The sequence below is a fragment of the Tasmannia lanceolata genome, unplaced genomic scaffold (assembly GCF_043159265.1).
Source record: "Tasmannia lanceolata isolate RefF3 unplaced genomic scaffold, GAP_Taslan_0.1 ptg000003l, whole genome shotgun sequence".
Taxonomy (NCBI): domain Eukaryota; kingdom Viridiplantae; phylum Streptophyta; class Magnoliopsida; order Canellales; family Winteraceae; genus Tasmannia; species Tasmannia lanceolata.
In genome coordinates this window covers 830,001-856,885 of record NW_027518680.1, presented here as the reverse complement: position 1 = coordinate 856,885, position 26,885 = coordinate 830,001, and the positions used below count along the sequence as shown (strand labels likewise).

At 41.1% G+C, this 26,885-nt stretch overlaps 1 protein-coding gene and 1 pseudogene across 2 annotated transcripts; both read left to right on the top strand.

Moving 5' to 3' along the window:
- The first annotated feature begins 371 nt into the window (after positions 1-371).
- LOC143846907 (putative pentatricopeptide repeat-containing protein At3g15930) lies at positions 372-3,964 on the top strand. Its single transcript, XM_077355511.1, has one exon. The coding sequence runs from the start codon at positions 1,531-1,533 to the stop codon at positions 3,757-3,759; it is 2,229 nt and encodes a 742-aa protein (XP_077211626.1). The 5' UTR covers positions 372-1,530; the 3' UTR covers positions 3,760-3,964.
- Positions 3,965-9,075: 5,111 nt separating this feature from the next.
- On the top strand, positions 9,076-24,545 carry LOC143859669 (pleiotropic drug resistance protein 1-like; annotated as a pseudogene). The gene is made up of 24 exons (XR_013239316.1): positions 9,076-9,684; positions 9,820-9,940; positions 10,060-10,148; positions 10,250-10,334; positions 18,072-18,231; positions 18,318-18,394; positions 18,822-18,875; positions 18,975-19,065; positions 19,169-19,470; positions 19,613-19,894; positions 19,993-20,309; positions 20,413-20,573; positions 20,854-20,957; positions 21,040-21,196; positions 21,342-21,452; positions 21,531-21,694; positions 21,807-22,139; positions 22,252-22,542; positions 22,732-22,815; positions 22,906-23,038; positions 23,141-23,368; positions 23,427-23,619; positions 23,807-24,061; positions 24,140-24,545. The product of XR_013239316.1 is annotated as a pleiotropic drug resistance protein 1-like (transcript).
- Positions 24,546-26,885: the final 2,340 nt, after the last annotated feature.

Below are 26,885 nucleotides of genomic sequence, written 5' to 3'. Positions count from 1 at the left end.
GGTGCTCGGATTTTGTTGTCCTACCAGGCTTGGAAACTAATTTCAGCTGAATTTTCGTCAAGTGAGTCCTCTGGTAGAAGAGAGTCGACCAGTTCTGTAGCACCTTCTAATAAAGGATCCATTTCATCATCCACGGCGACAAGATGGTACAGTCGTCGTCGACAATCATGCCCTTGGGTGAATTTCTCATCGCAATAGTAACATAGGCCTTTTCCCCGTTTGGATCTCGTTTCTTCTTTAGTTAATTGGTGAGTCTTCATTGGGATTTGTTGGAGTGGAGTGGCTGCTATCGCCTTGACGGGAAAAGTGGGTAGGGTTGGAAGGAACCCAGGTCCTCCGGTGGTCTTAGGAAACAGAGTATTCCAAGATCTTCGTAGATCGTCATATTTTTGTTCATAAATTCGAGGTAATGAAAAGGCTTGTAAAAGAGAATGTGGTTGTTTAACCAATAGTTCTCGTTTCAGATCTGGTTTAAGCCTGGAGACAAAGAAACTAATGAGAAAAGACTCAGGTAACCCACTGACCTTGTTCGATAAATCCTCGAACCTGGTTTGGTAGTCTGCAACAGATGAAGTTTGATGAAGTTTTGATAATGCGCCTTTGTGATCTTCATAAAGGGAAGGGCCGAATCGCAATTGAATGGATTCCAGAAATCCTTTCCATGAATTCAACATGCTGTTTGCTTTCGCCCATTGAAACCAGGAGAGAGCAGGGCTTTCCAAGTGAAATGAAGCGATGGTGAAACGTTGATCGTCTGGTGTACTGTAATAATTGAAAAATTGTTCAACCTTGATAATTCCATCCGACAGGATCCGATCCATCGAACTTCGGAACATCCATCCGTATAAATCTGCTAAAATTTGATGTGACCGGTATGAGTCCTTCCTCCGCGCTGCTTGAGGAATGATCATCACTGATAGATCGTTGGGAATTGGATGTCTGGGTCGGATCTGCAATTGCTTAATCATATTCACTAATTCCTCATGTTGCTGAGATTGGAGAAGACGCAGATCATTGAGTTGCTGTTGGTCTTGTTTCAATTGCTCGTCAATTTTGGCTTGCGCTCTGGTATTTTCGGCCATTAGAGGTGACTCAGTGAAAGCGCTAATGTTACAATACTCAGAACCAAGCTTCAAGAACCAGTTAACGAGAAGAAGTTTCAGAAGAAGAAAAGGGGAAGAGATGAAGGAAGAAGGAAGGGATATGAGAGAATATTTTCATTCATCTACAGCACATTCCTATATAATAGTATTGTAACGGTTTATTATTCTCTGACATACAGTACAAAAAGATTTTCCCTCTCTTTTCCTAAAGACACTTACCAAAGCTAATTAAGCATATTAGTACTAACAACTCTTAAGCTATTTGCTAATATAATCTTCCATCCAAACAGGGGTACGCCTGATTTTTCCTCCCCTGTTATGCTCTTCATGACCATGATGAATTTCCTCTTGATATGTGTCATCTGCTGGTAATTGTTGCCTCGCACTGCTATCAGATGATGAAAAATCTTTACTCTTTCGTTTTTTTATGCCATGCCCAATCTCAACTCGTTCCAACACCCATTTAAAGAAGATGATGATAACCATGGCTTCTTTTACTTCAACCCATCTCTCTCCAACCACGCAACTTCATCCTCCTCTTGAAATAAAACACCCCTCAATCTCTCTCTTGCAAAACTGTAAAACCATGAAAGAACTTCAACAAATTCACTCTCAAATGATCCGAACCGGAACCCTCGAACAGAGCCGAATCATCGCCTTCTGTTGCACACATGAAACTGGCAACATGGATTATGCACGCCTTGTGTTCGACGAAATTCAAGACCCCAATATCTACATTTGGAATACCATGATCAGGGGCTATTCTAGTCGGAAACTACCCAAATCTGCAGCTTCCATTTACATAGAAATGTTAGAGAAAGGCGTCAAGCCTGACAACTACACCTTCCCCTTCTTGCTTAAGGCCTTTACTCGAGAAATCGCTTTAAATTGCGGACAGGAATTTCATTCTCAAATTATCAAGCTGGGAGTCAATTCAAATGTTTTTGTACAGAATGCTTTGATCCATACATATGCTCTGTGCGGTAAGGTCGATGCCGCTCGTAAACTGTTCGATAAAAGTTCTAAACAAGATGTTGTTACTTGGAATGCTATGATTTCTGGTTATAACAGGAGTAACCAGTTTGAGGAATCATGTAGACTTTTTTGCAAGATGGAGGAGGATAATGTGGTACCAACATTGGTTACACTTGTTTCGGTGTTGTCGGCTTGTACCAAGATGAAGGATTTGAATTTTGGCAAGCGGGTCCATCACTACATTGAAGATAATAAGATCGAACCCAATTTGATCCTCGAAAATTCGTTGATTGATATGTATGCTGAGTTTGGGGACATGGATGTTGCTCTGAGACTATTTAAGGATATGAAGGTTCGAGACGTAGTTTCATGGACTGCCATTATTGCTGGTTTTGCAAACTCAGGGAAAATCGACAAGGCTCGAAAGTTTTTCGATCAGATGCCAGAAAGGGATTTTGTCTCATGGACCGCCATGATCGACGGGTACTTGCGAGCTAACCGTTTCAAAGAGGCTTTGGGGATTTTTCGTGAGATGCAAGCAGCGAAGATCAGACCGGATGAGTTCACAATGGTCAGCATTCTCACGGCTTGCGCCCATTTGGGTGCGCTCGAAGTAGGGGAATGGATAAGGGTCTACATTAATAAGAACAAGATCAAAACCGATGTTTTTGTAGGGAATGCTTTGATAGACATGTATTCAAAGTGTGGGAGTATAGAAAATGCAATCGAGGTCTTCGGAAAGATGCCTCACAGGGACAAGTTTACATGGACTGCGATGATCACTGGCCTCGCCATCAATGGTCATGGAGAAGAAGCTCTTGATCTGTTCTATAAAATGCAAAGAGCTTCTATACTGCCGGACGAAATAACCTACATTGGTGCTCTTTGTGCTTGTACTCATGCTGGCATGGTAGATAAGGGAAGAGAATTTTTCTCTACCATGACTACTCGCCATGGGATCGTGCCTAACGTTGCACATTACGGATGTATGGTTGATCTTCTTGGTCGAGCCGGGGAGTTAACAGAGGCCCTAGAGATTATACATAACATGCCAATGAAAGCAAATTCTATTGTTTGGGGAGCTCTTCTTGGTGCTTGTAGAGTTCATAAGAATGTCGAACTGGCCGAGACAGCAGCCAAGCGACTTCTTGACTTGGAGCCCGAAAATGGTGCTGTTTATGTCATGTTGTCTAATATATATGCGGCGTGTAATAGATGGGAGGATGTTCGTAAAGTTCGAAGGTTGATGATGGATAGGGGAATAAAAAAGACACCGGGCTGCAGTCTGATAGAGATGAATGGTTTGGTCCACGAGTTTGTAGCCGGAGATAGATCTCACCCTCGATCGGGTGAGATCTATTCGAAGTTGGATGAGATTGATAGAGAGCTGAAGCTTGCTGGATATGTGCCTAACATATCAGAGGTGTTGCTTGATATAGGGGAAGAAGAGAAAGAGAATGCGCTGCATTGGCACAGTGAGAAGTTGGCAATTGCTTTTGGACTGATCGATTCGAGTTCAGGGGCAACCATTAGAATTGTGAAGAACCTAAGAATGTGCAATGATTGTCACTGTGCTGCGAAAATCATATCAGAAGTTTATGACAGAGAAGTCATTGTTAGGGATCGGACCCGCTTCCACCATTTTAAGAATGGATCATGTTCTTGCAAGGATTATTGGTGATCACGAAATAGAAAAGACAAAAAATACACACTGTTGTTCAAAACAATCTTTCTGAATTGCCAAATTAGAACCTTCAAAAATCTGTTGATCAGATGATAACTCAAACTGCACTTGTTTTTGGCTCTGCTCTCGACCCTTGCAAGAGTCGAAAGAGTAAAGGCTTTCTTGTGAAGATTCAAAGGCCTAGAACTGAAAAATATGAATGGATGCGGAAGAAAAATGCCTCTAAAAGTAGGAACCTTACCCGTAGAAGTAAAAGTGGGACCCACTTGTTAAATTTATTGAATGATCCGAGCCACTAACTTGCTATGGATCGGCTATGCTTGAAAATCCACTCGAATCGGATGATTCTAACCTTCCAACGTAACGAGTGTGAATGGTTTCACTGCTTGAGGATAAATTTTTATCCATCATGGGGGTATCATTTCCCAAGGAAAAAAAAAAAAAAAAAACATAGCCAGCGGGCCCCACTTATTTGAGTGATTCATGCTTTTTTTTTTTCTTTTTTTTATAAACAGTGTAGAAGTACTTAGAAGAAAGAATGCAACCTTCTCTGTTGCCCATTATCACGAGAAATTATATGGTGGCCGCCCTTCACATATAAAGGGCGGAGAGAGAAAATATCAACCCCTTGATTTTTTATTAAGGGAAAAGTAAAATAAAGGGGTCTGACCTGGATCAAAAATTAGGGGGGAGAGTTCTCTCTCTCTGCCCTTGTTGTCTAACAGTCGGCCACCATATAAATTCTCAATAACATTATCGCATGGGAAGAGTATATGTATAAAGTAGATTGTGTGTACACATTTTGGGAAGGTCAAAGAATACAAGGAATCTTAGCAAATATGAAATACCCCATATTAAAAAAACGGAAATGATATCTGCGCCAAGGTGTTTCGATACGCAAACAAATGGAGCGCATGTTTATTGGAACACTTGGCGCAGATATCATTTCCCTAAAAAAAAATCCTAGTATACGAGGATTGGGTTAAATATGGGATGTCCCATATTGGAAAGTGATTTTGACCGTACACCTATTTAGAAAGAGATTTGGGAGAGAGCGGGGTCAATTAATTTCTTATTTTGATTGATGTCAATCTCTCCCTTCAACACTCTCCCCACCCCCGCAAGTGAAACTGTGAAGAAATCACTGTGAGCTTGTCCCGTAACATTAAGAACCACGACGTGCTAAGAGGTTTGGTGAGTGTAACTCAAGTTGATCAGTGCTATAAATAAATGAGATATCAAGCTCCTACATGCAGACCTGTCTCATACAAAATGAAATTTAATCTCGACTTGTTTGATACAAGCATGGAAAACCAGATTTGCGGAGAGATAGATAGCACCAAAGTTGTCATACCATACGATGGGAGGATGAGATTGAGGGACACCGAGCTCATGAACAAGTGATTGTACCCGGGACATTTCGGCTGTGGCATTTGCGAGAGCTTTATGCTCTAATTTTGTGCTAGAGCAGGCAACCGTTTGTTGCTTGCAGGAAATCCAAGAAATAATGCTGTAACTGAGGTATACAAAATAGTCGCCAGTGGACTTGTGGTCATCAGGACATCCTACCCAGTCAGCATCTGAGAATGCTTGAAGAGCTAAGGAAAGGAGCTCCATATGAAGAGTACCCTTGAGGTATCGTAGAATCCTCTTGACTGGGGCCCAATGTTCAGTGGTAGGACGATGACAAAATTGGCATACTTTATGCACAGAGAAGGAGATGTCTAGATGAGTGAGACATAGTGATTGAAGAGCTCCAACTGTGCTGTGATATTCATTGGCGTCAGAGAGAGCCATGCTGCTGAACCGAGATAACTGAAGGATGAGGCCATGGGCGTCGAGCAAGGTTTGGCGCCATCCATATAAGTGCAACAAGGATGAGGCCATGGGCATCGAGCAAGGTTTGGCGCCATCCATATGAGTGCGATGAAGGAGATCAGTTATGAAATAGAGGCCTTGAAAATTTGGATGAACTTCCATGAAAAGGAAGAAGTGGAGGCCAGGGGCCAAAGTGTTTAATAGCAAACTCAGTACCCAATTGATGGAGGAGCTTGGTAAGTGCCACCACATTGTTGCCGGTGAGAATAATGCCAGTCACTTAGACAAGAAGGAAAATGACAATGTCACTTATGTGAAAAATGAAGAGAGATGAGTTAGAGTGCGAGTTAATGAAACCAAGATCATGGAGGTACTTGCTAAGACGATGGTACCAAGCACGAGGAGCTTGCTTAAGGCCATAGATCGCTTTGTGGAGACGGCACAAATGTGAGGGAAAGTGAGAGTCAATGAAGCCGGGAGGTTAAGCCATATAAGCTTCTTCTTGGAGAAGACCATGAAGAAAGACATTATGTATGTCAAGTCGGTGAGGGGGCCACTCCGCTGATATTGATGTGCTCAAAACGGTCCTTATCATAGTGGGTTTAATGATAGTGCTAGATGTCTCATCATAATCAACTCCTTGATGGGTAAATTCTTTAGCAACAAGTCATGCCTTGTGATGCTCAAATGAGCCATCCGCATGACGTTTGATCCAAAATACCCACTTGCATGAGAAAGTACTCTTGTTGGGGGAAGGGAGAGACAAGAGTCCAGGCTTCTTATGAAGGAAATAAAACCGTGTGAATTTACTAAAATCATCAACAAAATGCAAATAGTACTTATAACCATTCACGGGAGGTACTGGGGAAAGGCCCCAAACATCAAAATAAACTAAATATAAAGGAGAAGTTGATCTAGAACTAGAGGTAGCAGATGGAAGTCTATGGATTTTGCCATATTGGCAAGAGGAGCTGAATGAGAGCGACATATTATAGGTGACTAGCAGATGAAAGCGGTGTATAATCTGCGAGCTGAAACGAGGCGAGGGATGACCAAGACGGTGGTGCCATAGATTAGCGGTCGTGCACTCCCCTATGAAGGCATGAATATGTGAAGATGTAGATGGAGGCAGCGGAGATGGTAGACTGTAGAGCCCATCAGTAACCGCCCCTCGAAGAAGAGGAATCCTCGTACGCAGATCCTTAACCAAATAACAAGAGGGAGTGAATTCAATAGAGACAGCATTGTTAGAGCCTAATTGATTACATAAAGATAAAGCACGAGGGGTAGTAGGAATAGAGGAATAATCGAAGTGAAGAATAGGCAAACCTTTACCGTCACCAAAACGAATTTGATCCTGGCCAAGGTATTCAGAAGGAGAGTGAAGAGAGGCCAAATTAGGGGAGATATGGTTAGTAGATACAGGTCGAAGAAACAAACGGTTGGTATAGCAGGCTGATGTCCGCGTATAATGCAGACGGAGGTGGAGATAGTGCACCAGGGTGATTTCCAGCATAGAACGCTGATGGAGGAGAGGAGGTGTAGCAGGAGGTTGTCCAAAGTCGTAATGATAGCTAGTCAACGCAGAATGGCCAGCTCGTCCACAAAGCTGGCAGATGGTTCATCCATGAGAATCTATTCGTGGTGGGAGGGACTGGGGAGGAGAGCTGGAGCGAGAAGTTACATTACGCCCACGACCACCCCCTTGACATGGCTTCGTCCACACCATGTTCTATCTGACAATTTGCTAGGTTTCCCAGATGAGATCAGCACTTTGGATCCAAAATGAGCTTTTGTTGAGACAATGTCAGAGAGAGAGAGAGTCATTAATTGCATCTGCATGCGTAGATCGTGGCTATAGAAAATGTGTTGAAGGTTATCAAGACAAAGCAAGTCGGATTTAGTAATGAGAGCAGGTTATCAAGACAAAGCAAGTCAGATTTAGTAATGAGAGCGGTCACTGGTGCTTTGTATTCATGACTGAGTCCAACGAGGATGATGTGGGCTAAATCTAGCGAGCAATAGGATGACCTTCCGAAGTAATATTATCAGCCAATGATTTGACATACTGAAGATAGTTATTCTTAGAGCGAGTGCCCTTGTGACGAAGATGCGCAAATCTGTTCCAATGTGTGCCAGATAGCTGATGAAGATGCGAGGCCAACCACATGTGTGATAACGGTCCTTTAGTGAGTGAAGATATGATCCAACTGAGAATCAATTGGTATTGACGGTGAAATGCAGGATTAAGATGGTACAACTTTGGTGGGCAGATAGATTCTTCGATGACAGTTCCAAGGAGATCAGGAGCCCTGAGGATTGGAAGGAATTTAGATTTCCATTGCAAGTAATTGGTGCAATCAAGTTAGTTTGAGGGATATCGCATGATGAAGGTGGCCAAGAGGAGTAAAAGACGGTTGTGATGGAGCGACTAGCAGAGGAGATTCGACCAACGGAGCGTCCACGGTGAGTGGGGTGGAGGTGGTTGAATTGGAAGAAGGAAGTGCCATGATGGTGAGAGAGAGAGAGAGATGAAGATGGATCAAAGTAGCTCTGATACCGTGTAGTTTTGATAAGATGCGCGTAGCATCTTATCGTCTAGCTGTCAGAAGGATTTTACAGTTCTCAAAAAGCTCTTAGAAGCCCTTAAATACTAAACGACAAGATGCTGTGTGCCTTGGTTGAGTTATGTAAAATTTTGTAAAATTTTACCAATTTGACCAATTTCAAGTTGTTCTAATGGAGGGGAGATATACAGTAAAAATTTTCAAAGCCAACCTTGCCTAAATCATCCTTTAAAAACTACTAGATTTAGATGACCTTGATCTTTTAGAGTACTGTTTAAAAACTCGCCCGAGTCGATTCAGTCTTATCTTGCCCTGGTTGAGTTAATAACTTGCCCGTCAACCCAGCTTTACCTTAGCCAGAGTACTTCAACAAGGAGAAGGGAAGGAAAGGAGTGGGCTCGTGTGAAAGGGTTATGTTCGTTTTCATGTTATTTCTTGTAGAAGATTCATTTAGCAATTTAAAGAAAATGACGAATCACGTTTTCAGGACATAAAAAATTGAATAAACATTTAAAAAATCCAGAAACACTTATCCATGAAACCCATTTTGAGAATATATATTAAAAAAGGAGCAGAGGTTGGAAATAGAAAGACAGAGAGATAGAGAACTTTCAATCTCCACTCAGCATGAATGAGATTTGTTTTGCTTTGTTTACTTGCGGGCCCACCTGGCACATGATCGGGATCCACCAAGCTATGCAGTGATGCATGAGGTAGTGGCCCACCAGATCGATGGTGGGTAAAGTGACCCACAAGTAGTCACTTGCACGAGTGGGCCTGGTTTTTACAACGTGTTCCAAATGTTTAAGGAATTGCACGTCCATTTCCCTTGAAATTTGTTCACTAATTAGATGACAGAACCGCCTTTGTATATTCTCTATATAAACCCGTCTCCCTTTTGCATTCAACAACACCCATTTTACCTCCTCTCAAGCTCTTACATTTGTGATTTTCAAGTTTCTCCCCTTAAACTTGGGAAGTTCTTTCCCACTTCTGTTGAATTCAACAAAGACCCACCCATCAACCTCCTGTTTATAGCAGAGACAGCACTGCATCTCTCTATCAAGGAAAAACGAAATAGAAGATAAGAAATCCATAGTATTTTTGTCATTTTTTCTATCTATAGACGTCGAGATTACAAATTTCATGTCCTGAAACTTGAAGCTTTTCTTTTTAGGCGATTTCCCTTTTTTGAAGTTTTGGGTTGTTTAATGGAGACTAGTGATATCCAAGCGGTCAGTAGTAGTATACACCGAAACGGTTCTTCAATATGGAGGAACAACACAGTTGACGTTTTCTCTAGATCTTCTCGTGATGAAAACGAGGAAGAAGCTTTAAAATGGGCTGCACTTGAGAAACTGCCCACATACGATCGTATAAGGAAAGGGATATTGATCGGGGTTGAAGGTGGGATTAGGGAAGTTGATATTGATAGTCTTGGGTATCATGAGAAAAAAAATTTGCTAGATAGATTGATTAGAGTTGCAGAGGAGGACAATGAGAAGTTCCTTTCGAAATTGAAGAACCGCATGGATCAGTAACGTCTCTTCTCTGCCCTTCTTTTTCTAGTTTTTCTTTTATGAATTGTTTTGGCTGTTCATATTTATCAAGTTTCGTAGTCTTCTAATAACATATCTCTGTTGGATATCTTGTGTTCTTCGGATTTTTTCAGAGTTGGAATTGATATGCCGACAATTGAAGTTCGGTTTGAAAATTTGAACATCGAAGCAGAGGCCTATGTGGGTAGCAGAGCTGCACCAACACTCCTTAACTACTCTATGAACATGGTGGAGGTAATTCATATTTATATTAAAATCATCAACCCGCAAAGGGAATATTGGACTTTGGTGTCTGCAAAGTGCTCTTGTTCATAAATTTTACTAATATGCTAATTTCTATTTTATTTTGGAAGGGGTTACTGAACTATATCAGTATTCTTCGAAGCCGAAAGAAAACATTACCTATCCTTCACAATGTTAGTGGAATCATCAAGCCTTGCAGGTAAGAAAGGCTCTACTGAATTACAAATTGAATCGGTTACGATTTCCTTCTCCAATATGGATTCTTGGGGTGATCAATTGCTTTTTATGTAAAATTTGCAGAATGACTTTGCTTTTGGGACCCCCAAGCTCAGGGAAGACTACTTTACTACTAGCTTTGGCTGGGAAGCTTGACCCAAAACTCAAGGTAAAGATACTGTATTGCTTACTGTTTCTTTTTTTTTTTTTTGAAAGGTAGACAGAACAAATATATAAAAACGGGAAGACCAAGGAGGTCACCCTAAGAAGAAACAAGAGAAAAAGAACAAGAAAAATAGAAAATACAAGGGCCTCAAGGAGGGAAGAACTCAAAAAACTCTAAAACATCCTTAATTACACCCTCCCGAGCCAAAGCATCTGCCTCGCCATTCGCAGATCTTCGCACATGATTGAAAGCTATGGAAGAGCCACGAACAATATCGTGAATCTCATCAAGAATGGACCAAAATCTCCACAGAGGCGATGCAGATCCCCGGAGCCATCTGATGACATTGAGAGAGTCTCCTTCCACGATGAACGAGTTCAAAGAACCCCTATCAATGTGTTTGAACCCTTCAAACGCCGCAAGAACCTCAGCTTCACTGAAATCACAGACCCCCAGGGGACCAGAATAAGACCAAATGGGCTCACCACTAGAAGAACGGCATAATCCCCCCACCCCAGCCGGCCCCGGATTACCAATACTAGAACCGTCAAAATTAATTTTCAGATAGCCAGGCGGGGGAGGACTCCACTTTTGAATCACCTTGGGGCAATGGGACCCTTCCATACAAATCACGCTCCACCCTTCCCATAAATCAAAAGAAGAAACGAAACGGAAAGAGGAAAGACAACGAGCCCTTTCTATTACAGAAGCAATGATATTGATGAAAACCCTCTGAGCAGATTTATGCACACCCTCAAAAATTCTCGCATTCCTCTTCTTCCAAATTTGCCAAAATGTATAAAATAAGCACATCTTCCAAAGCATTTTCTTCCAAGGCACTCCCTCCCAGCACTTCAACGAATCCAAAATAGAACTAGGGAACACCCAACAAAGGCCAAATCTCAACAATATTAAACCCCAAACAACTGACGCAAAGCTGCAATGGATAAAAGGTGAGAGGATGACTCACCGGCCTTAAAGTAGAGAGGGCAATAGTCAACTAGAATCATTCCCCTCTTCCTGAGAAAATTAATGGTCTGAATCCTATCCCTGCAAGCTGCCCACCCGAAAAAACACACCCGAGGAGAGCATGAAGAATTCCACACCATAGCCAAAATTGGATGAGGCGGGCCAGGGATAAGATGGGAATAGAAAGACTTAACAGAGAAAAAACCTGATGAATCCCAAATCCATACTCTCTTATCAAACCCGAACAACTTAATATAGCAAGATTCTAACAGATGAAAGAGACTCGCCAAAGCATCCAACTCTCTCTCAAAGAAATTCCTGCGAAAAGCTAGCATCCACAACACTCTACCACCTTCCTGAACAAAGCAATCTTTAACCAACACTGCCTTGTCAGGAACTATTAGAAATAGCGCAGGGAACAAAACACTCAAAGGCTCAGAAGCACACCAGGCATCCAACCAGAATCGGATACGATCTCCTGAATATACTTTAAACCTGGTTCCCAAAGCAAATTTTGATCTGACTTTCAAAATATCTCTCCAAACAGTAATCCCTTTAGGCGAGAATAAGTCGTCCGACTCCCACTTTCCTAACTTAGCCCCATATTTACTAACCACTACTTTTGCCCACATCTGGTCTTGCTCACTACCAAACCTCCACAACCATTTCCCTAACAGCGCAATATTAAATTCCCTTATTCTCCTAATCCCCAAACCCCCAGACTTAAACGGAGTACAGACCTCCTCCCATTTCACCAAAGGAACCCCAGAAGAATCCCCGGAACCTCCCCATAAAAATCTTCGTTGAATTTGCTCGATCCTCAACGAAATACTAACCGAGCATTTAAAAAGAGATAGGAAATATGGAGGGATGCTAGCTAGGACCGTCTTAACCAACACCAATCTGCCACCTTTGGATATGGAATTCTGTTTCCACATGTCTAGCCTCCTATCAATTCTCTCAACCACTGGGGCCTAGAGATGTTTCTTTGGTCTACCCACCCCAAGAGGAAGCCCCAAGTAGCTGGAAGGGAGAAAGTCCAGTTTACAACCCAACTTCGCAGCAAGGTCAGAAGCTAATTCCGACGGCAGATTAACAGCAAACAAACATGATTTGTGGAAATTTACTTTCTGACCAGAAAACAGCTCATAACATCTGATAGTCCCCTTAAGATTTTCAATAGAAGGCGCATCAGAACAGCAGAAGAACAGCGTATCATCAGCAAACTGTAAATGCGACACTTCCACCTTATCTCTACCCACTTCAAACCCTCGGAACAAACCAAGGCCGCACCCAGAAACAATGAGCCTGCTCAATGTCTCAGCCACAATCACAAAAAGGAAAGGGGAAAGTGGATCCCCTTGTCTCAACCCCCTAGAGGACTTAAAAAAGCTTTTCGGAGATCCATTAATAAGAACCGAAAAGTAAGCAGACTCCACACATCTTCGCATCCATCCCCTCCACCTTTCCCCGAACCCCATACGACCCATAACATAATCCAGACCCCCCAATCCACCCTATCATATGCTTTCTCCATATCCAGCTTACAAATGATCCCTCCAGAACCCGACCTTAACTGCGAATCGATAGCTTCATTAGCTATAAGGGCGCAATCCAATATCTGTCTATTGGACACAAAGGCACTCTGAGAACCGGAAATAACGGAAGACATCACCACCTTAATTCGGTCTGCTAACACTTTTGCAACCACTTTGTAAAGACAACCCACCAAGCTAATAGGCCTGAAATCCGATACTTTGACAGCGCCAGTAACTTTAGGGATAAGTGAAATAAAAGTAGCCCCTGAACTCCGATCCAAGCTCAAACCATTAAAAAAATCTTGGAAGAACCTCATAATATCCTGTTTCACGTAATCCCAGCAAGATTGAAAAAACGACAAGCAAAATCCATCTGGGCCAGGAGCTTTATCTCTGCTCATTGAAAAGACAGCTTTTTGAACTTCCTCTTCGACAAAGGGAACCTCCAACAGCGCCCTCTCAGCTACCGTTAGCCGATTATACACCACACCCTCTGGAATGGGACGAACAATATTTTTCGCAGAATATAAAGACTCATAGAAATCAAGAATGGAACCTGATATACCCTCTTTATCAACAAGCCTCCTTCCTTCCACCTCCAGCATAGAAATGCGATTAATCCTCCTACGAACATTGGCCATGGCATGGAAGTAGGCTGAATTTATGTCGCCATCTTGCAACCATTTCACCCTCGAACGTTGTTTCCAAGAGATCTCCTCTCTCAGTAACAAACCTTTATGTTCTACTTGAACTTTGCCCAGTTCAACTTTCTCAGCCTCAGAACCCAATCCCTCCTCAATCTTCACCTCGATCACTCTCATAAAATTCTCCACCCATCTTTTCTTAGCCAGCTTAACCAGCTTACCTTCCATCACCCAAAATTTCAACTTAGATTTCACATACCGCGGCTTCATACCAATGATCACATCAGCTTGACCAAATACATCAATTGAGTTCCACCATTCGCCCAATAACAATTCCATACTAGGATCCTGGAGCCATGCCACCTCAAACCTGAAAGGAACAGGCCCCCAAGATTCCAACCTGGGATCCAATAATAGGGGACAATGATCAGACACCGAATGAGGAAGAATTTTTTGATGAACTTCAGGGACGACACTCAACCAACCAGGAGAAATAAGAAAACGATCAATGCGGCTATGACTCTCCCCTCTACGCCAAGTAAAATTGCCCCCTGAAAGAGGTAAGTCAATAAGATTATGCTTAGCAATGAAATTCGCAAAAGCCTACATGTTCGAATTAGATCGCCTACATCCCCACCGCTCACTAACCAATCTGATTTCATTAAAATCTCCTCCAATGCACCAAGGAGCCGACCAAGAACCCCTAACCCTGTCCAACTCCTCCCATAAAATCTTTTTTTCCACCCCAATAAGTGGACCATACACTCCAGAGAACAACCACAAAGAGGAATCCACCCGATTTCGACAAAAGCACAGATAAAGAAAATTTACCACACATCTCGGCCTCTTTCTGCCATTTATATCCATCCCAAAAAATTAAGAGACTACCAGAGGCTCCATTGGATGCCAGAGAAGAAAAATCCCATGCAGTTTTACCACCAATACTTTTCAATAATCGCCGATCGATAAGACCCATTTTTGCTTCTTGAATACAAACAACCTCCGGTTTGAGATTAACCACAAGATCTTTAAGCTGGATCCGCTTGTCGAGCGAACCCAACCCATTAATATTCCATGATAAAATCTTCATAAAACAACTTTTTTGGAGGTACTCCCACCAGCTCTCTTCGAATACTTCCGCTCAGATAAACCCACCACTTTAGATTTACCCGACGAAGATCCCCCATAATTCACCGCAGACTTCACCCTCTTTAGTTCTCTCTCCTTTCTACCCAAATTCCCGGAAGATCTATTCCCCCCATAATTTCCACGAATCCGATCTCTATTCTCCGCTATTCTGATCATCTTTCTGAAATAAACTTCCAGCCCTGGATAGATGAACCCAATTTCTTGCTTAACAAAACTGTGTGATTAACCAGAGTCTCAATGACATCGGGTCCCTGATCGGCTATCGAATCAGTAAAAAAGCAAAAATCCTCCAAAGAACCCTCAGAGAAGGAAGGAATATACACTTCCAGGGGAGCAGACGCCAAAAAATGGTTCAACAGATCATACACAATCATACTCGAGATAGGGTTAGGAACCCCCAGCACATCCAAACCAAGATCCATCACCTGCAAGTCCCTCGGACCAGTCAAAGGGGGACTACAAGGAGCATTATCTTCTGCCTCTTCAAACACAAGGCACCGGGAAAAAGAAGCATACTCGTTGCTTTTATCAGGGCCAATCAATGAACCAGATCCATCCTCAAAATAGGCGTCGACAGAACTATGCCTACCACAAATAGAAAGCAAGGTCCGCTGGGCCCGCGAATGAGAGAGAGTCTGAGGCAAAGGCGAGGAAGCCAATCTAGGCCCAGGTCGAGGCGACGGGCCCAACTGAAGGGGCCCAACCACACCTGGGGAAGATAACAAGCCTGGGCCCACCGACCCAAGCCCATAAGAAGCAAACGAGGGGGGGTCACGCGTGGCTCGAGGAGACAGAGCCTCGATAATATCAGCTATGCTATTCCAGGCTAGGGGCATACTAGACCTTTGACCATCACAGGTGTCAAAAGATCCACATACACTCCTCCATCTAAAGCCAGGTGGAGAAACATTTTGAATTTCAAAATTACTTCTAACCTGCGCCACTACCTGCGCATCATAGAGCAACCGGCTATCTTGAACTGCCTCTTCATCTTCCTCAAGAGCCTCCAAACCAGAAGCTTCAAGAGAGCCTCCCTCAGAATCCGAACACAAGCCCAAATTGGAAGAACCAGAACTGCTATCAAGACTCTCCGTAATCGGAGAACTCTCAGGATCTGCACCTCTCTCCGCCAGAATCCACATAATCTTTCCATCAATCGAAGCCAGAATCACCATTGAATGACCAATATCCCCATAAGAAGCTATCTTAATCAAAGCATAGGAATACCCAGGGCCCTTATCACAGGTCGAATCAAGAGCCATCACATTCCCAATTTTTTCACCTAAAAATTTGAAATTCTCAGCAAACCAGGCTTCAGGTGGAACGCCGGTGATTCGCCACCAGACAACAGCTCCAACCCTTGGAAATTTATCTGCCCAGAGCCTCATCTCCTCAAAGGGTGAGTTCACCACTTCTAGCCATATCTTCAAGATACTTACTAGATTAACCCCAATCGGAGGGAACACCATCACCTCTCCAGAATCAATTTTCTGAATAGACACATTGCTCTGTAAATGCCCTTTTCTACCCAGCCACTCTTCTAATGCAGGAACATTCCCAGACCAACCTTCTCTCAGCTTTCCCCAAAGGCTTAGATCAGCATTGCAAATAGACTTCAAAGGCACAAAGTACATTTTCAAGGCAACACACGATGAAAATTTTATCTCATTAGAGATACTTCTCAGAGGACATTCAGTATTAGATTTCTTGTGCCACAAAGAGCCACCTCCTACAACCCTGCCGCTTCTAATACCCATAGGGAAGTTAAAGTTCAGCCCAGACCAAATTTTATTACAGTTCTTACAAACCACCCTTCTCTGGAAATTCCTAAATTTACACCTGATACATCTCCAATCTCCCCAACTGCCTTCTTTCCTTCTGGTCCTAGCCTTTTCAATTCGCAGAGTGCGCTTATTTCGCACCCTATTCCAGTCAGAGGATCCACCCCCCAAATAACCCAACCCTGTTGAACGACCACCAAAATCCCCACCACTACCAAGCGGAACACTGTTAGCTCTGGTAACGAGAAATTGAGGAGCCATACCCTGCCACTTCAGAAGAGAAGGCGCCAAAGGAGGCACCGACTCTAGCGAAGAGCTCGAGGAGCTCAACTCCTCTGCTTACTGTTTCATGATTGTTGTAATTTTCAAATTTTGACTCCTTTTAACAATTATACTAATAGTTGTCAAAATCTTACGAGTCGAACAAGTCAACTCTCGAATTGAGTCGAGTTGTTGGGCTTTCGAGGAGAGTCGCCTCTGTTGAAGACTCTTACGAGTTGACTCGAAAAAATAAGAATCTTAAAAGTCAAGGAGAGTCGCTGGATCTGGCCTTTCTTGTTTTGATGGTTGAAAACTTGGAAGTTGGAACTTTGAACTCTTTTTTTTTTTTTTGGCAATTGCATTAAATGCGAAAAAAGACCGAGGAGGTCTATACAAATAATGAGACAGAAAAAAGAAAAAGAAAGACAAGAACAAGCCTCACTGCAAGGATCAAGGAAGAAGGAAATTAAATAGCTCAACTCTCTCCCTAGAGACACCATATCTAGCTAAACTGCCTATCACACCATTAGTTGACCGCCTAACATGATGAAAAGAAATCAATGCCTCCCCCAACCTGTCATGGATCTCATCGAAGAAAGAAGCAAATCTCCAAGGGAAGGAATGAGAACCACTAAGCCACCTTATCACATTGAGCGTGTCTCCTTCTACCACTAACTCATTCAAATCTTCATTTTGAAGATACCTTATTCCATGGTAGATAGCACGCACTTAAGCTTCATTAGCGTCAGTGACTTCAATGGGACCCGCAAATTCATTCCTCAAGACTCCCTAATTTCGGCAGGACTAGGATTCCTCCATGCTAAACCTGTCAAAGTTTAGCTTCATAAAACCATGTGTGGGAGGCTCTCAATCTTGGACAATCTTGGGTTCTTACCTGAAACCACGACAAATCTCCTTCCAAACATACTATAAATCATGGACTGATACAAATCTAAAGCAAGGAAGGGTTTTCGCCCATGATTAAGTTCCAACTAGAACTTAGTTATTTTTGTGCATGCAAGTTACAAGCATACTCAACTCAACTAAGCCTTTGTCTCAAACTAGTTGGGGTCGGCTAATGAATCCTTTAGAAAATTTTAATGAATGTGAGTATGCTTGTATAGTGCTTTATCTATGTGCTATTGGGTTATATTTTTTACATACTTCATCTTTTGCTATTGGGTTATATTTTTTACATACTTCATCTTTTGATATATAATTACATTTTTTTCAACTAAATTTCTTTTTTTTTGTCAAAAACTCTTACAAGTCACGAGTTGAGTTGAGTCACGAGTTATAAAATTAAGAAATCGAGTCACGGGTTGACATATGGTACATATTCCTGAACTGATCACAACTTTCTCTTCTTTTTTCTCTGTTGCTTTTTTTTATGAAAAGGTTTCTGGGAGAGTAACTTACAATGGCCATGGAATGGAAGAGTTTGTGCCTCAGAGGACATCTGCTTACATAAGTCAGTTTGATCTCCATACGGGGGAAATGACCGTGAGAGAAACTCTAGCCTTCTCTGCCAGATGTCAAGGAGTCGGAACAGGTTATGGTAAGTTAAATATGAGAACTTTTGATATGGAGAGCTTAAAAGTAAAGTTTCAGAGAGTTTGATTCCTTTCAAATCACAATGTGCAGAAATGTTAGCAGAACTGTCTAGAAGAGAGAAGGCAGCGAATATTAAGCCAGATCCTGATATCGATGTCTTCATGAAGGTGAGCCGAATGTGTCATTCCAGTTACGAGATTTACTCTTTCTGATATACAGAGTTAGGCTCAGCGTCCATTAACACAGGCTTTTCTATATTCTATCTTTCAATTGAATCGAACTTTTGATTGTTTTGTTGTATCGTCGATGATCCATCAAATAATGTGAAGCCCAAATGAGTTATAAGCTTCTGCCGGTTATATTCAAACATTATAAAACCGTGTTTGGTCCCATCTTTGTTGGTGAATATTTGATTTCGATGCTATATTTATGCAATTATTAGATAGTGTAGGAAATCATATGCTTCCTACATAAGTTCTCTTTCCATACAAAGTTGGATACATTTTGTTTTCTTGATAGAAAACATACAATGTTAGATACATTTTGTTTTCTTGATAGAATAATTTTCTTCTTTTTCCCTTTCTACTACTGCAGGCAGGAGCACTACGAGGGCAGGAGAGCAGTGTAGTTACAGATTATATTCTGAAGGTACGTACTGCAGATAGAGAAACATGCCATTTCTACACGGAGGAGGTTTCCTGAAGGATAGAGATAAAATTCTTCTTGTCACTCCTCTTAAAACTGCAGATTTTAGGACTAGACATCTGTGCAGATACCTTGGTAGGAGATGAAATGTTGAGGGGAATCTCCGGAGGACAGAAGAAGCGTGTTACAACGGGTAAAAAAACTAGTGTCTAAGGTTGAATCCTATAGTGAAGAATATATTTTTACAGTTTTATGTGGAGTTTGGATTGTATCATTTGGGATTCTAAAATATGTAGGGGAAATGCTTGTTGGACCCGCGAGAGCATTGTTCATGGATGAGATATCCACTGGTTTGGACAGCTCCACGACTTTCCAAATTGTGAATTCGCTTAGGCAATCCATTCACATTCTCAATGGGACAGCTCTTATTTCTCTGCTCCAACCTGCACCAGAGACTTACAACCTCTTCGATGACATTATTCTTCTATCCGATGGGCAAATTGTGTATGAAGGTCCGCGAGAACATGTGCTTGAATTCTTTGAATCAATGGGTTTCAAATGCCCGGAAGGAAAAGGTGTCGCTGATTTCTTGCAGGAAGTAAGTGTCTCATACTGATTTTCTTTACCACTCCATCTATTTTCACTTTATATAGGTGTCTCGAGTGAGAACTATTTCCATCATCAGAATTAATTCATTATCTCATAGCAAAGTCAGTGCTGAATTCTTTATAAGCTAATAGGTGACATCAAGGAAAGATCAGCAGCAATACTGGATGCGCAAAGATGAGCCTTATAGATACATTCGTGTCAAAGAATTTTCAGAGGCATTCCAATCGTTCCATGTTTGTCAGAAGTTAGGAGATGAACTCGCCATTCCGTTCGACAAGAACAAGAGCCATCCTGCAGCTCTGACAACTTCTAAATATGGTGCTACTATGAGGGAACTGTTGAAAGCCTCCATCTCAAGAGAATATTTACTTATGAAGAGGAATTCATTTGTCTATATCTTCCGGTCAGGCCAAGTAAGTAAAGTGGTTCTGTGGTTCATCAAAATCAATGTTGTATTCCAGATATAAAAGTTAAAACTTAATTATGTTTTTTTTTTTTTCCAAAATTCCAGCTTATATTTCTTGCAGTCTCATCAATGACGGTATTCTTGCGCACTAAGATGCACCGCTATACAGAAAGAGATGGAGGAATTTATATGGGTTCTCTGTTTTTTACACTGACTGCGATTATGTTTAACGGATTCACAGAGCTCAGCATGACAGTTGTTAAGCTTCCTGTGTTCTATAAGCAAAGAGACCTCCTTTTCTATCCTGCATGGGTATATGCTATACCTGGGTGGATCCTCAAAATTCCAATATCATTTGTAGAAGTTTTTGTCTGGGTTTTCATGACTTATTATGTCATTGGCTATGATCCGAGTGTTAAGAGGTAGGAGTGAGGAAGAAGATTATAACAGATCATTTCCAAGACGTTTTGGATTATATTTCTCTTTCATTAGTTCTTGGCAATAACCACAGTGATATTGTTGCAGGTTGTTTAGGCAATTTCTGTTACTCCTAGTACTTAATCAGATGGCCTCTGGACTTTTCCGGTTTATTGCTGCATTGGGAAGGAACATGATTGTTGCAAACACATTTGGATCTTTTGCATTGCTCGCAATCATGGTTTTGGGTGGATTCGTCATATCTCGAGGTACAATATACACCAAAGGTGCATGCTTTCCTACTTCTAAAACACACAGGCTTCATCGTAACTAAGCACATCAATGAAATTGGAAGCTTGGCTATTTATATCCACAAGAATGACTAAGGAATTCTTTTGATACATCTAATAATTATTTGCATATAATCATATATGCAAAAAGAATTTTGGAATTCAAATATGATCATTTGTAAATAATGGTTCTGATAATGTTAGAGATTATATAGTTAATGCCTTACAAAGAAGTCGTAACATTATTTTCATGATACAGTGGATGTGAAAAAATGGTGGAAATGGGGATACTGGGTCTCACCCTTGATGTACGGGCAGAATGCAATTGCAGTAAACGAATTCCTTGCAGAAAAGTGGAGACGCGTGAGAGTCCTTTTACAAAGTTGGGATTCTCTAAATTTATACTGGAAAATCAGGTCAGATTTTATTTTGGCAATTGATGCAGGTCCTTCCTGGATCAACACGGACATTGGGAGTGACAATTCTGGAATCTCGTGGAATCTTTCCCCATGCATACTGGTACTGGATTGGCGTAAGCGCGTTGTTTGGATATATATTCCTATTCAATGGCCTTTATACTATGGCTCTTACTTATCTCAACCGTGAGTATTCTCTTCTTTGATGGGCGACTTTAATCAAATCCAAGCTCTAGCACATTATCGCAGTTTAAATCTTTTAGAAGCAAATTTATAATCTGATCATTTTTTGAACGGTTATAATCTGATCATTGAATCAAATTGGTGGCAGCACTCGGGTCAGCTCAGGCAATGGTATCTGAAGAGATCCTAGAGGAGAAACATATTAACAGGACGGGGTCATCGCGAGGAAAGAGCTCTGCTGATGGTACTATGTTGGAAGGTAAGATCAATCATTCAGTTTGCGATTTTCTAATGCATTCTTCATCCATATAATCTAAATCAATCTATGTTACTGCAGCAAGAGATGATAAAATTAGAAGCAGCAGTCAAGAAGGCTCTACATCTGCACAGGCGGAAACAACAACTGATGGCAATCAGATTCGGATGAAAGGGATGGTTCTTCCATTTGAACCTCTTTCCATAACTTTCGATAACATACGATACTCTGTAGATATGCCGCAGGTATCATTAAGTTCCCAATAAATGGTAAATCAGTGTCTAGGAGTTTCAATACTTGTTCACATGCCTATTGATCACAAAAATTGAAAGTTCCTTGTTACATTTGAACTCACAGGAGATCAAAGCTCAAGGTGTTCAAGAAGATAGACTGTTGCTTCTGAAGGGTGTTAGCGGAGCCTTCAGGCCAGGAGTTCTTACGGCACTAATGGGTGTTAGTGGGGCTGGTAAGACCACTCTAATGGATGTGTTGGCAGGAAGGAAAACCAGTGGATATATAGAGGGAAACATCACCATATCTGTTTATCCCAAGAAGCAAGAAACATTTGCCCGCATATCGGGTTACTGTGAACAGACTGATATTCACTCTCCACACGTCACTGTCTATGAGTCTCTTATCTACTCTGCATGGCTCCGATTGCCCAGTGAAGTCGATTATACAAGAAGAATGGTTGGTGGTGTAAATATATTTGTTTCATACACTCTTTCTGCTTTTCTCATAAAAAAGAAATATAGTATCTACTCAAAATTGGCTTCTAAAGGCATATAATATTGAGATGCAGATGTTCATTGAAGAGGTGATGGAACTTGTAGAGTTGGTACCATTGAGGGAAGCATTGGTTGGATTGCCTGGTGTCAGTGGGCTTTCAACTGAGCAGCGTAAGAGGCTAACCATTGCAGTTGAGCTTGTCGCCAACCCCTCTATAATATTCATGGATGAGCCAACCTCCGGGCTCGATGCCAGGGCAGCAGCTATTGTGATGAGAACAGTGAGGAACACTCTGGACACAGGAAGAACAGTGGTGTGCACAATTCACCAACCCAGCATTGACATATTCGAGGCTTTTGATGAGGTGAGAGAAAATTGAAATTAAGAATTTTTTTTTTTAGCTAATTAAGCAATTTATTAAAAAGAGAAGGAACGGATATAATGGAAAACTTGCAACAACTAGAGCATATGAAATTTGTATGAAATTTGTTAGTTGTGTGCCGTGTTTTATTGTTAATTCACGCATATTGACGCCTTTCCATTCTGCTTTAAGCTCTTCCTATTGAAGCGAGGAGGTGAAGAAATATATGTAGGTCCATTGGGGCACAATTCTTTCCACTTAATCAAGTACTTTGAGGTGCAAAACCTTCGAATCATGTTTTCCTCGAAGCCTCTGTAACAAATTCTCCCAGATTGGTTCTAATCGAATTGGGTTTATGTTGTTAAGGGAGTAGATGGAGTCAGTAAGATAACCGAAGGTTACAACCCCGCAACATGGATGTTGGAGGTGACGTCACAAGCACAAGAAGAATCTTTGGGGGTTAACTTTACAGAAATATACAGAACTCGGAACTTTTTAGGTGTGATTAACAGATATATACTCTTTTGGCCCCCATGTCTTAAAGGACAACCATTTTTTATTTTTTTGGAAAGCTCTTACTTGCCTCTGCCATTTGCCGCAGGAGAAATGAAGCTCTGATAAAAGAACTGAGTATTCCTCCTCCCGGTTCTAAAGATCTTTACTTTCCCACTCAATATTCTCAACCCTTCTTCACGCAGTGCATGGCTTGCCTATGGAAACAGCACTGGTCATATTGGCGCAATCCACCATACACTGCAGTGAGATTTTTCTTCACAACATTCATTGCCTTGATGATAGGAACGATATTCTGGGATCTGGGCTCCAAGACGTAAGAAACCCTACAGTTCTTCACTTATGTTCAATTTTAATTTTAGACAGAAAGATAGCAAATTACATTGATGTTGAAAACTGCAGGACTACGCAATGTTTAACACAATGGGTTCCATGTATTCAGCAGTGCTAGTCCTTGGGTTTCTAAATGCTTCATCTGTGCAGCCAGTAGTGTCCGTAGAACGATCAGTATTTTACAGAGAGAGAGCTGCAGGGATGTATTCGGCTTTGCCATATGCATTCGGCCAGGTAGTCATTTTTTACAATGTCTCTAATGGTACTCCTTTTAAGAAGTTTGATTAACGAGTACAAGGAACCGTATAGAAACTGATCCAAATGCCATTTACTAGTTATACGATTATATGGAGGTACTGATGATTCTCTATGAAGCTTCTTCCTTCATATTGCTTCTCAAATTGTTACGATGCATTTGCAGGTTGTGATTGAGATCCCATATATTTTTGCCCAGGCTTTTGTATATGGGCTTATAGTGTATGCAATGATCGGATTTGATTGGACAGCTTCCAAGTTCTTTTGGTATTTTTTCTTCAAGTATTTCACCTTCTTGTACTTCACCTTCTATGGGATGATGTCAGTAGCTATGACTCCGAATCACCACATCGCTTCCGTAGTTTCTGTTGCATTCTATGCATTATGGAATCTCTTCTCAGGTTTTATGATTCCGCGACCAGTAAGTTCCAATTCTATCTGTTCTCTACATGTTGGGTTTCTAAAACAGAAATCACCATGATCTTTTGGTTGACTGCAGAGGATTCCTGTGTGGTGGAGATGGTATTACTGGGCATGCCCCATGGCTTGGACCCTATATGGGCTAATTGCTTCGCAATATGGAGATAGACATGATACAATCGAGTCAGGAGAGACAATAACTCAATTCCTGAGGAGCTATTTTGGATTCAGACATGACTTCCTAGGAGTGGTTGCTGTTGTGATCATGGGGTTCACTGTTCTCTTTGCATTCGTCTTCGGATTTGGGATAATGGTACTGAACTTTGAAAGAAGATAGATAATGTTTCTCTGAGGCACACCCAACTATTAATTTTGAATGCAGCACATCAGATCAGCCCTCCTCCATACACAAATGAGACTGCAGAGTCGTCGAAAAATTGGGATTCTAGTAGGATTTTAGTAAAGAAACTGGCGAAGCAATTTATTTGTATTTCGGTATCAATGTTTCACAAGTGTTCACTGCATGCTATTCAAACATTGGTCCAGTGAACAATTCACTTTGAATGTTTGTTGTTATTTCATTATTTCAACAAAGTCAAGAACTGGTAGTTTATTATCTATTAACTTATGAAGGATAAAATTAGAAAATAATCATTAGAAAATGTTATTAACTTTGTGAGAGTTTTTTTATTTGTATTTATTTTTAATGCAAGCCAGACCAAAAGAGAAGACACTACAAGATCAGAAAAAACTAAAAGACAAAACTCACGGGGGGAGGGAATCAAACAATGCCAAAGCTTCCTTAGACAACCGTTACCTGGCAAGGCTATCGGCCACACCATTGGCAAATCTCTTGTCATGCTGGAATACAATAGAAGAGAACCCCACCCAATCTTGCATTTCGTCGAAGAAACGATTAAATATCCATGTATGTTGATGAGAACCTCTAAGCCAACAGATTATCTTAAGGGAATCCCCTTCTACCACTACTTTATTCATGCTATCTTTATCTAATTGCTTTAGACCTTGGTGTATTGTGCATACCTCTGCCCTCTGTTGTTAAAATCTTACGATTTACGATTTGAATCTTACGATTCAAAACGATTCATGGGTTGAACGATTCAAATCGGACGAAGAATCTTTTTTCGTAAAAATCTTACGATTCGAGTACGATTCGACTATGAATCGTGCAATTTTTACAATTCTTTTTACGATTTTTACGATTCTGTCTGTTTTGGATTTTGAGAACTGATTGTGATTTCAAAATGAAAATCATTTCATAATGTTTTGTTTATTGCTGACATTTCTTTGTATGATGATTATTATAGATTTGACTATTTGAGTATGTGCTTTGTTTACTTTTGTGATAAACTATATAATGATTTACTATATGATGAATATAGTTTGTGCTTTGTTTAGTAATTTATTGTGTGATGAATATGGTTTGTGCTTCGAATTACTAATCATGGAATTTTATATTTAATTTAATAGTTTCAAATGGAAAATAGATAATTACTCATTTTATTCTTATTTTTTTGCCTTTTTATATTTTTTAATATTTTTTCTCATTTTTATATATGAATCTCAAAAAACCTTACGATTTACGATTCGAACCCTGTTACAATTTACGATTTGATTCCAATTTTCAGAACCTTGCCTCTGCCTCATAAGCATCTACAACCCCAATGGGACGCGCAAACACCCAAATCACCTCCTTTGTATCATTCCTCAAAACACCTCCAACTCCAGCGGTAGGGTTCCCCAAGCTTGACACGTCAAAGTTTAGCTTTAAAAAGATGCGGGGAGGAGGCTCCCACTCTACTATTCAAAAAGAAAGAAAAGAAAGGAGGCTCCCACTCTTGTAATATCTTTTGCTTTTGCTCCACGCTACAACACACCTCCTAGCACACCTCCTTCCACCTGTTCCATAAATCAAAAGCAGCCACGAATCTAAAGCTTGGGAGAGACTTTACCCAGGAAATAATTAGGGCAATCACTTTGAAATAGAGGAAGGAAGAACTTTTTGCATAGCCTTTGAAGACTCTGGCCTTTCTTTCTCTCCAAAGGACCCATATGGTTGCTAAGAAAGATATATTCCACAATTTTTTTCCTTTTTCCTCACACGGAACCGCCGACCGTCCAAGAAAAAAGGAAAAAAGTCAACGAGCTTGGCTGGGAATACCCAAGCTATGCCAAATCTACTCAAGATTTTACTCCAGTTTTCCCGAGCTAATTTGCAATGCATTAATAGATGGTCCACAGATTCTCCCCCTCGATGCAAAGGGCGCAATGATCAATGCTCAGAATCTCCCTCTTGCGCAAATAAAAAATTGAAAGCTTAATATCAATTGAGCTTACAAGAAGAAATATCTCCAAGGTTTAGAAAGCAAGGTAGGGCATTCAACTATCCGTCATATCAGATGTCCTTGAAACAATTAGGGTGTAAAATGGGATAAGGATTTCACAACTAAACAATTAAGAAATGCCGGAAAAGACATGTTGGAAGATGCAAAGGATATTGAAAATTAATGAAGCAAGCCCGTCAACTACCTTACTTCAACACTATGGATTTTACAACCAGTAACATATGTTCTAACAAAGAAAGAAACAGTTGAGGTGGTTGAAGGAAGCAGAAGGGAAAATGAAGGAGAATATGCAATCTGTATTAAGACTTTGGCATCCTCTCCTTGTTCCTTCATCCAAGTGGTGAGAAAAAACGCTACCTCTCTTCTCATACCTCAGAACCTATTTCATGCTACCACTCTTGTTGATGACCTGCGAACAATCGAGCTAAGTTAGGATTCTGTTAACGAGAGCCTCAAAGA

Excerpts from the sequence above, each read along its gene's own strand:
- LOC143846907 (XM_077355511.1), top strand. The coding sequence starts at position 1,531 with ATGCCATGCCCAATCTCAACTCGTTCCAACACCCATTTAAAGAAGATG.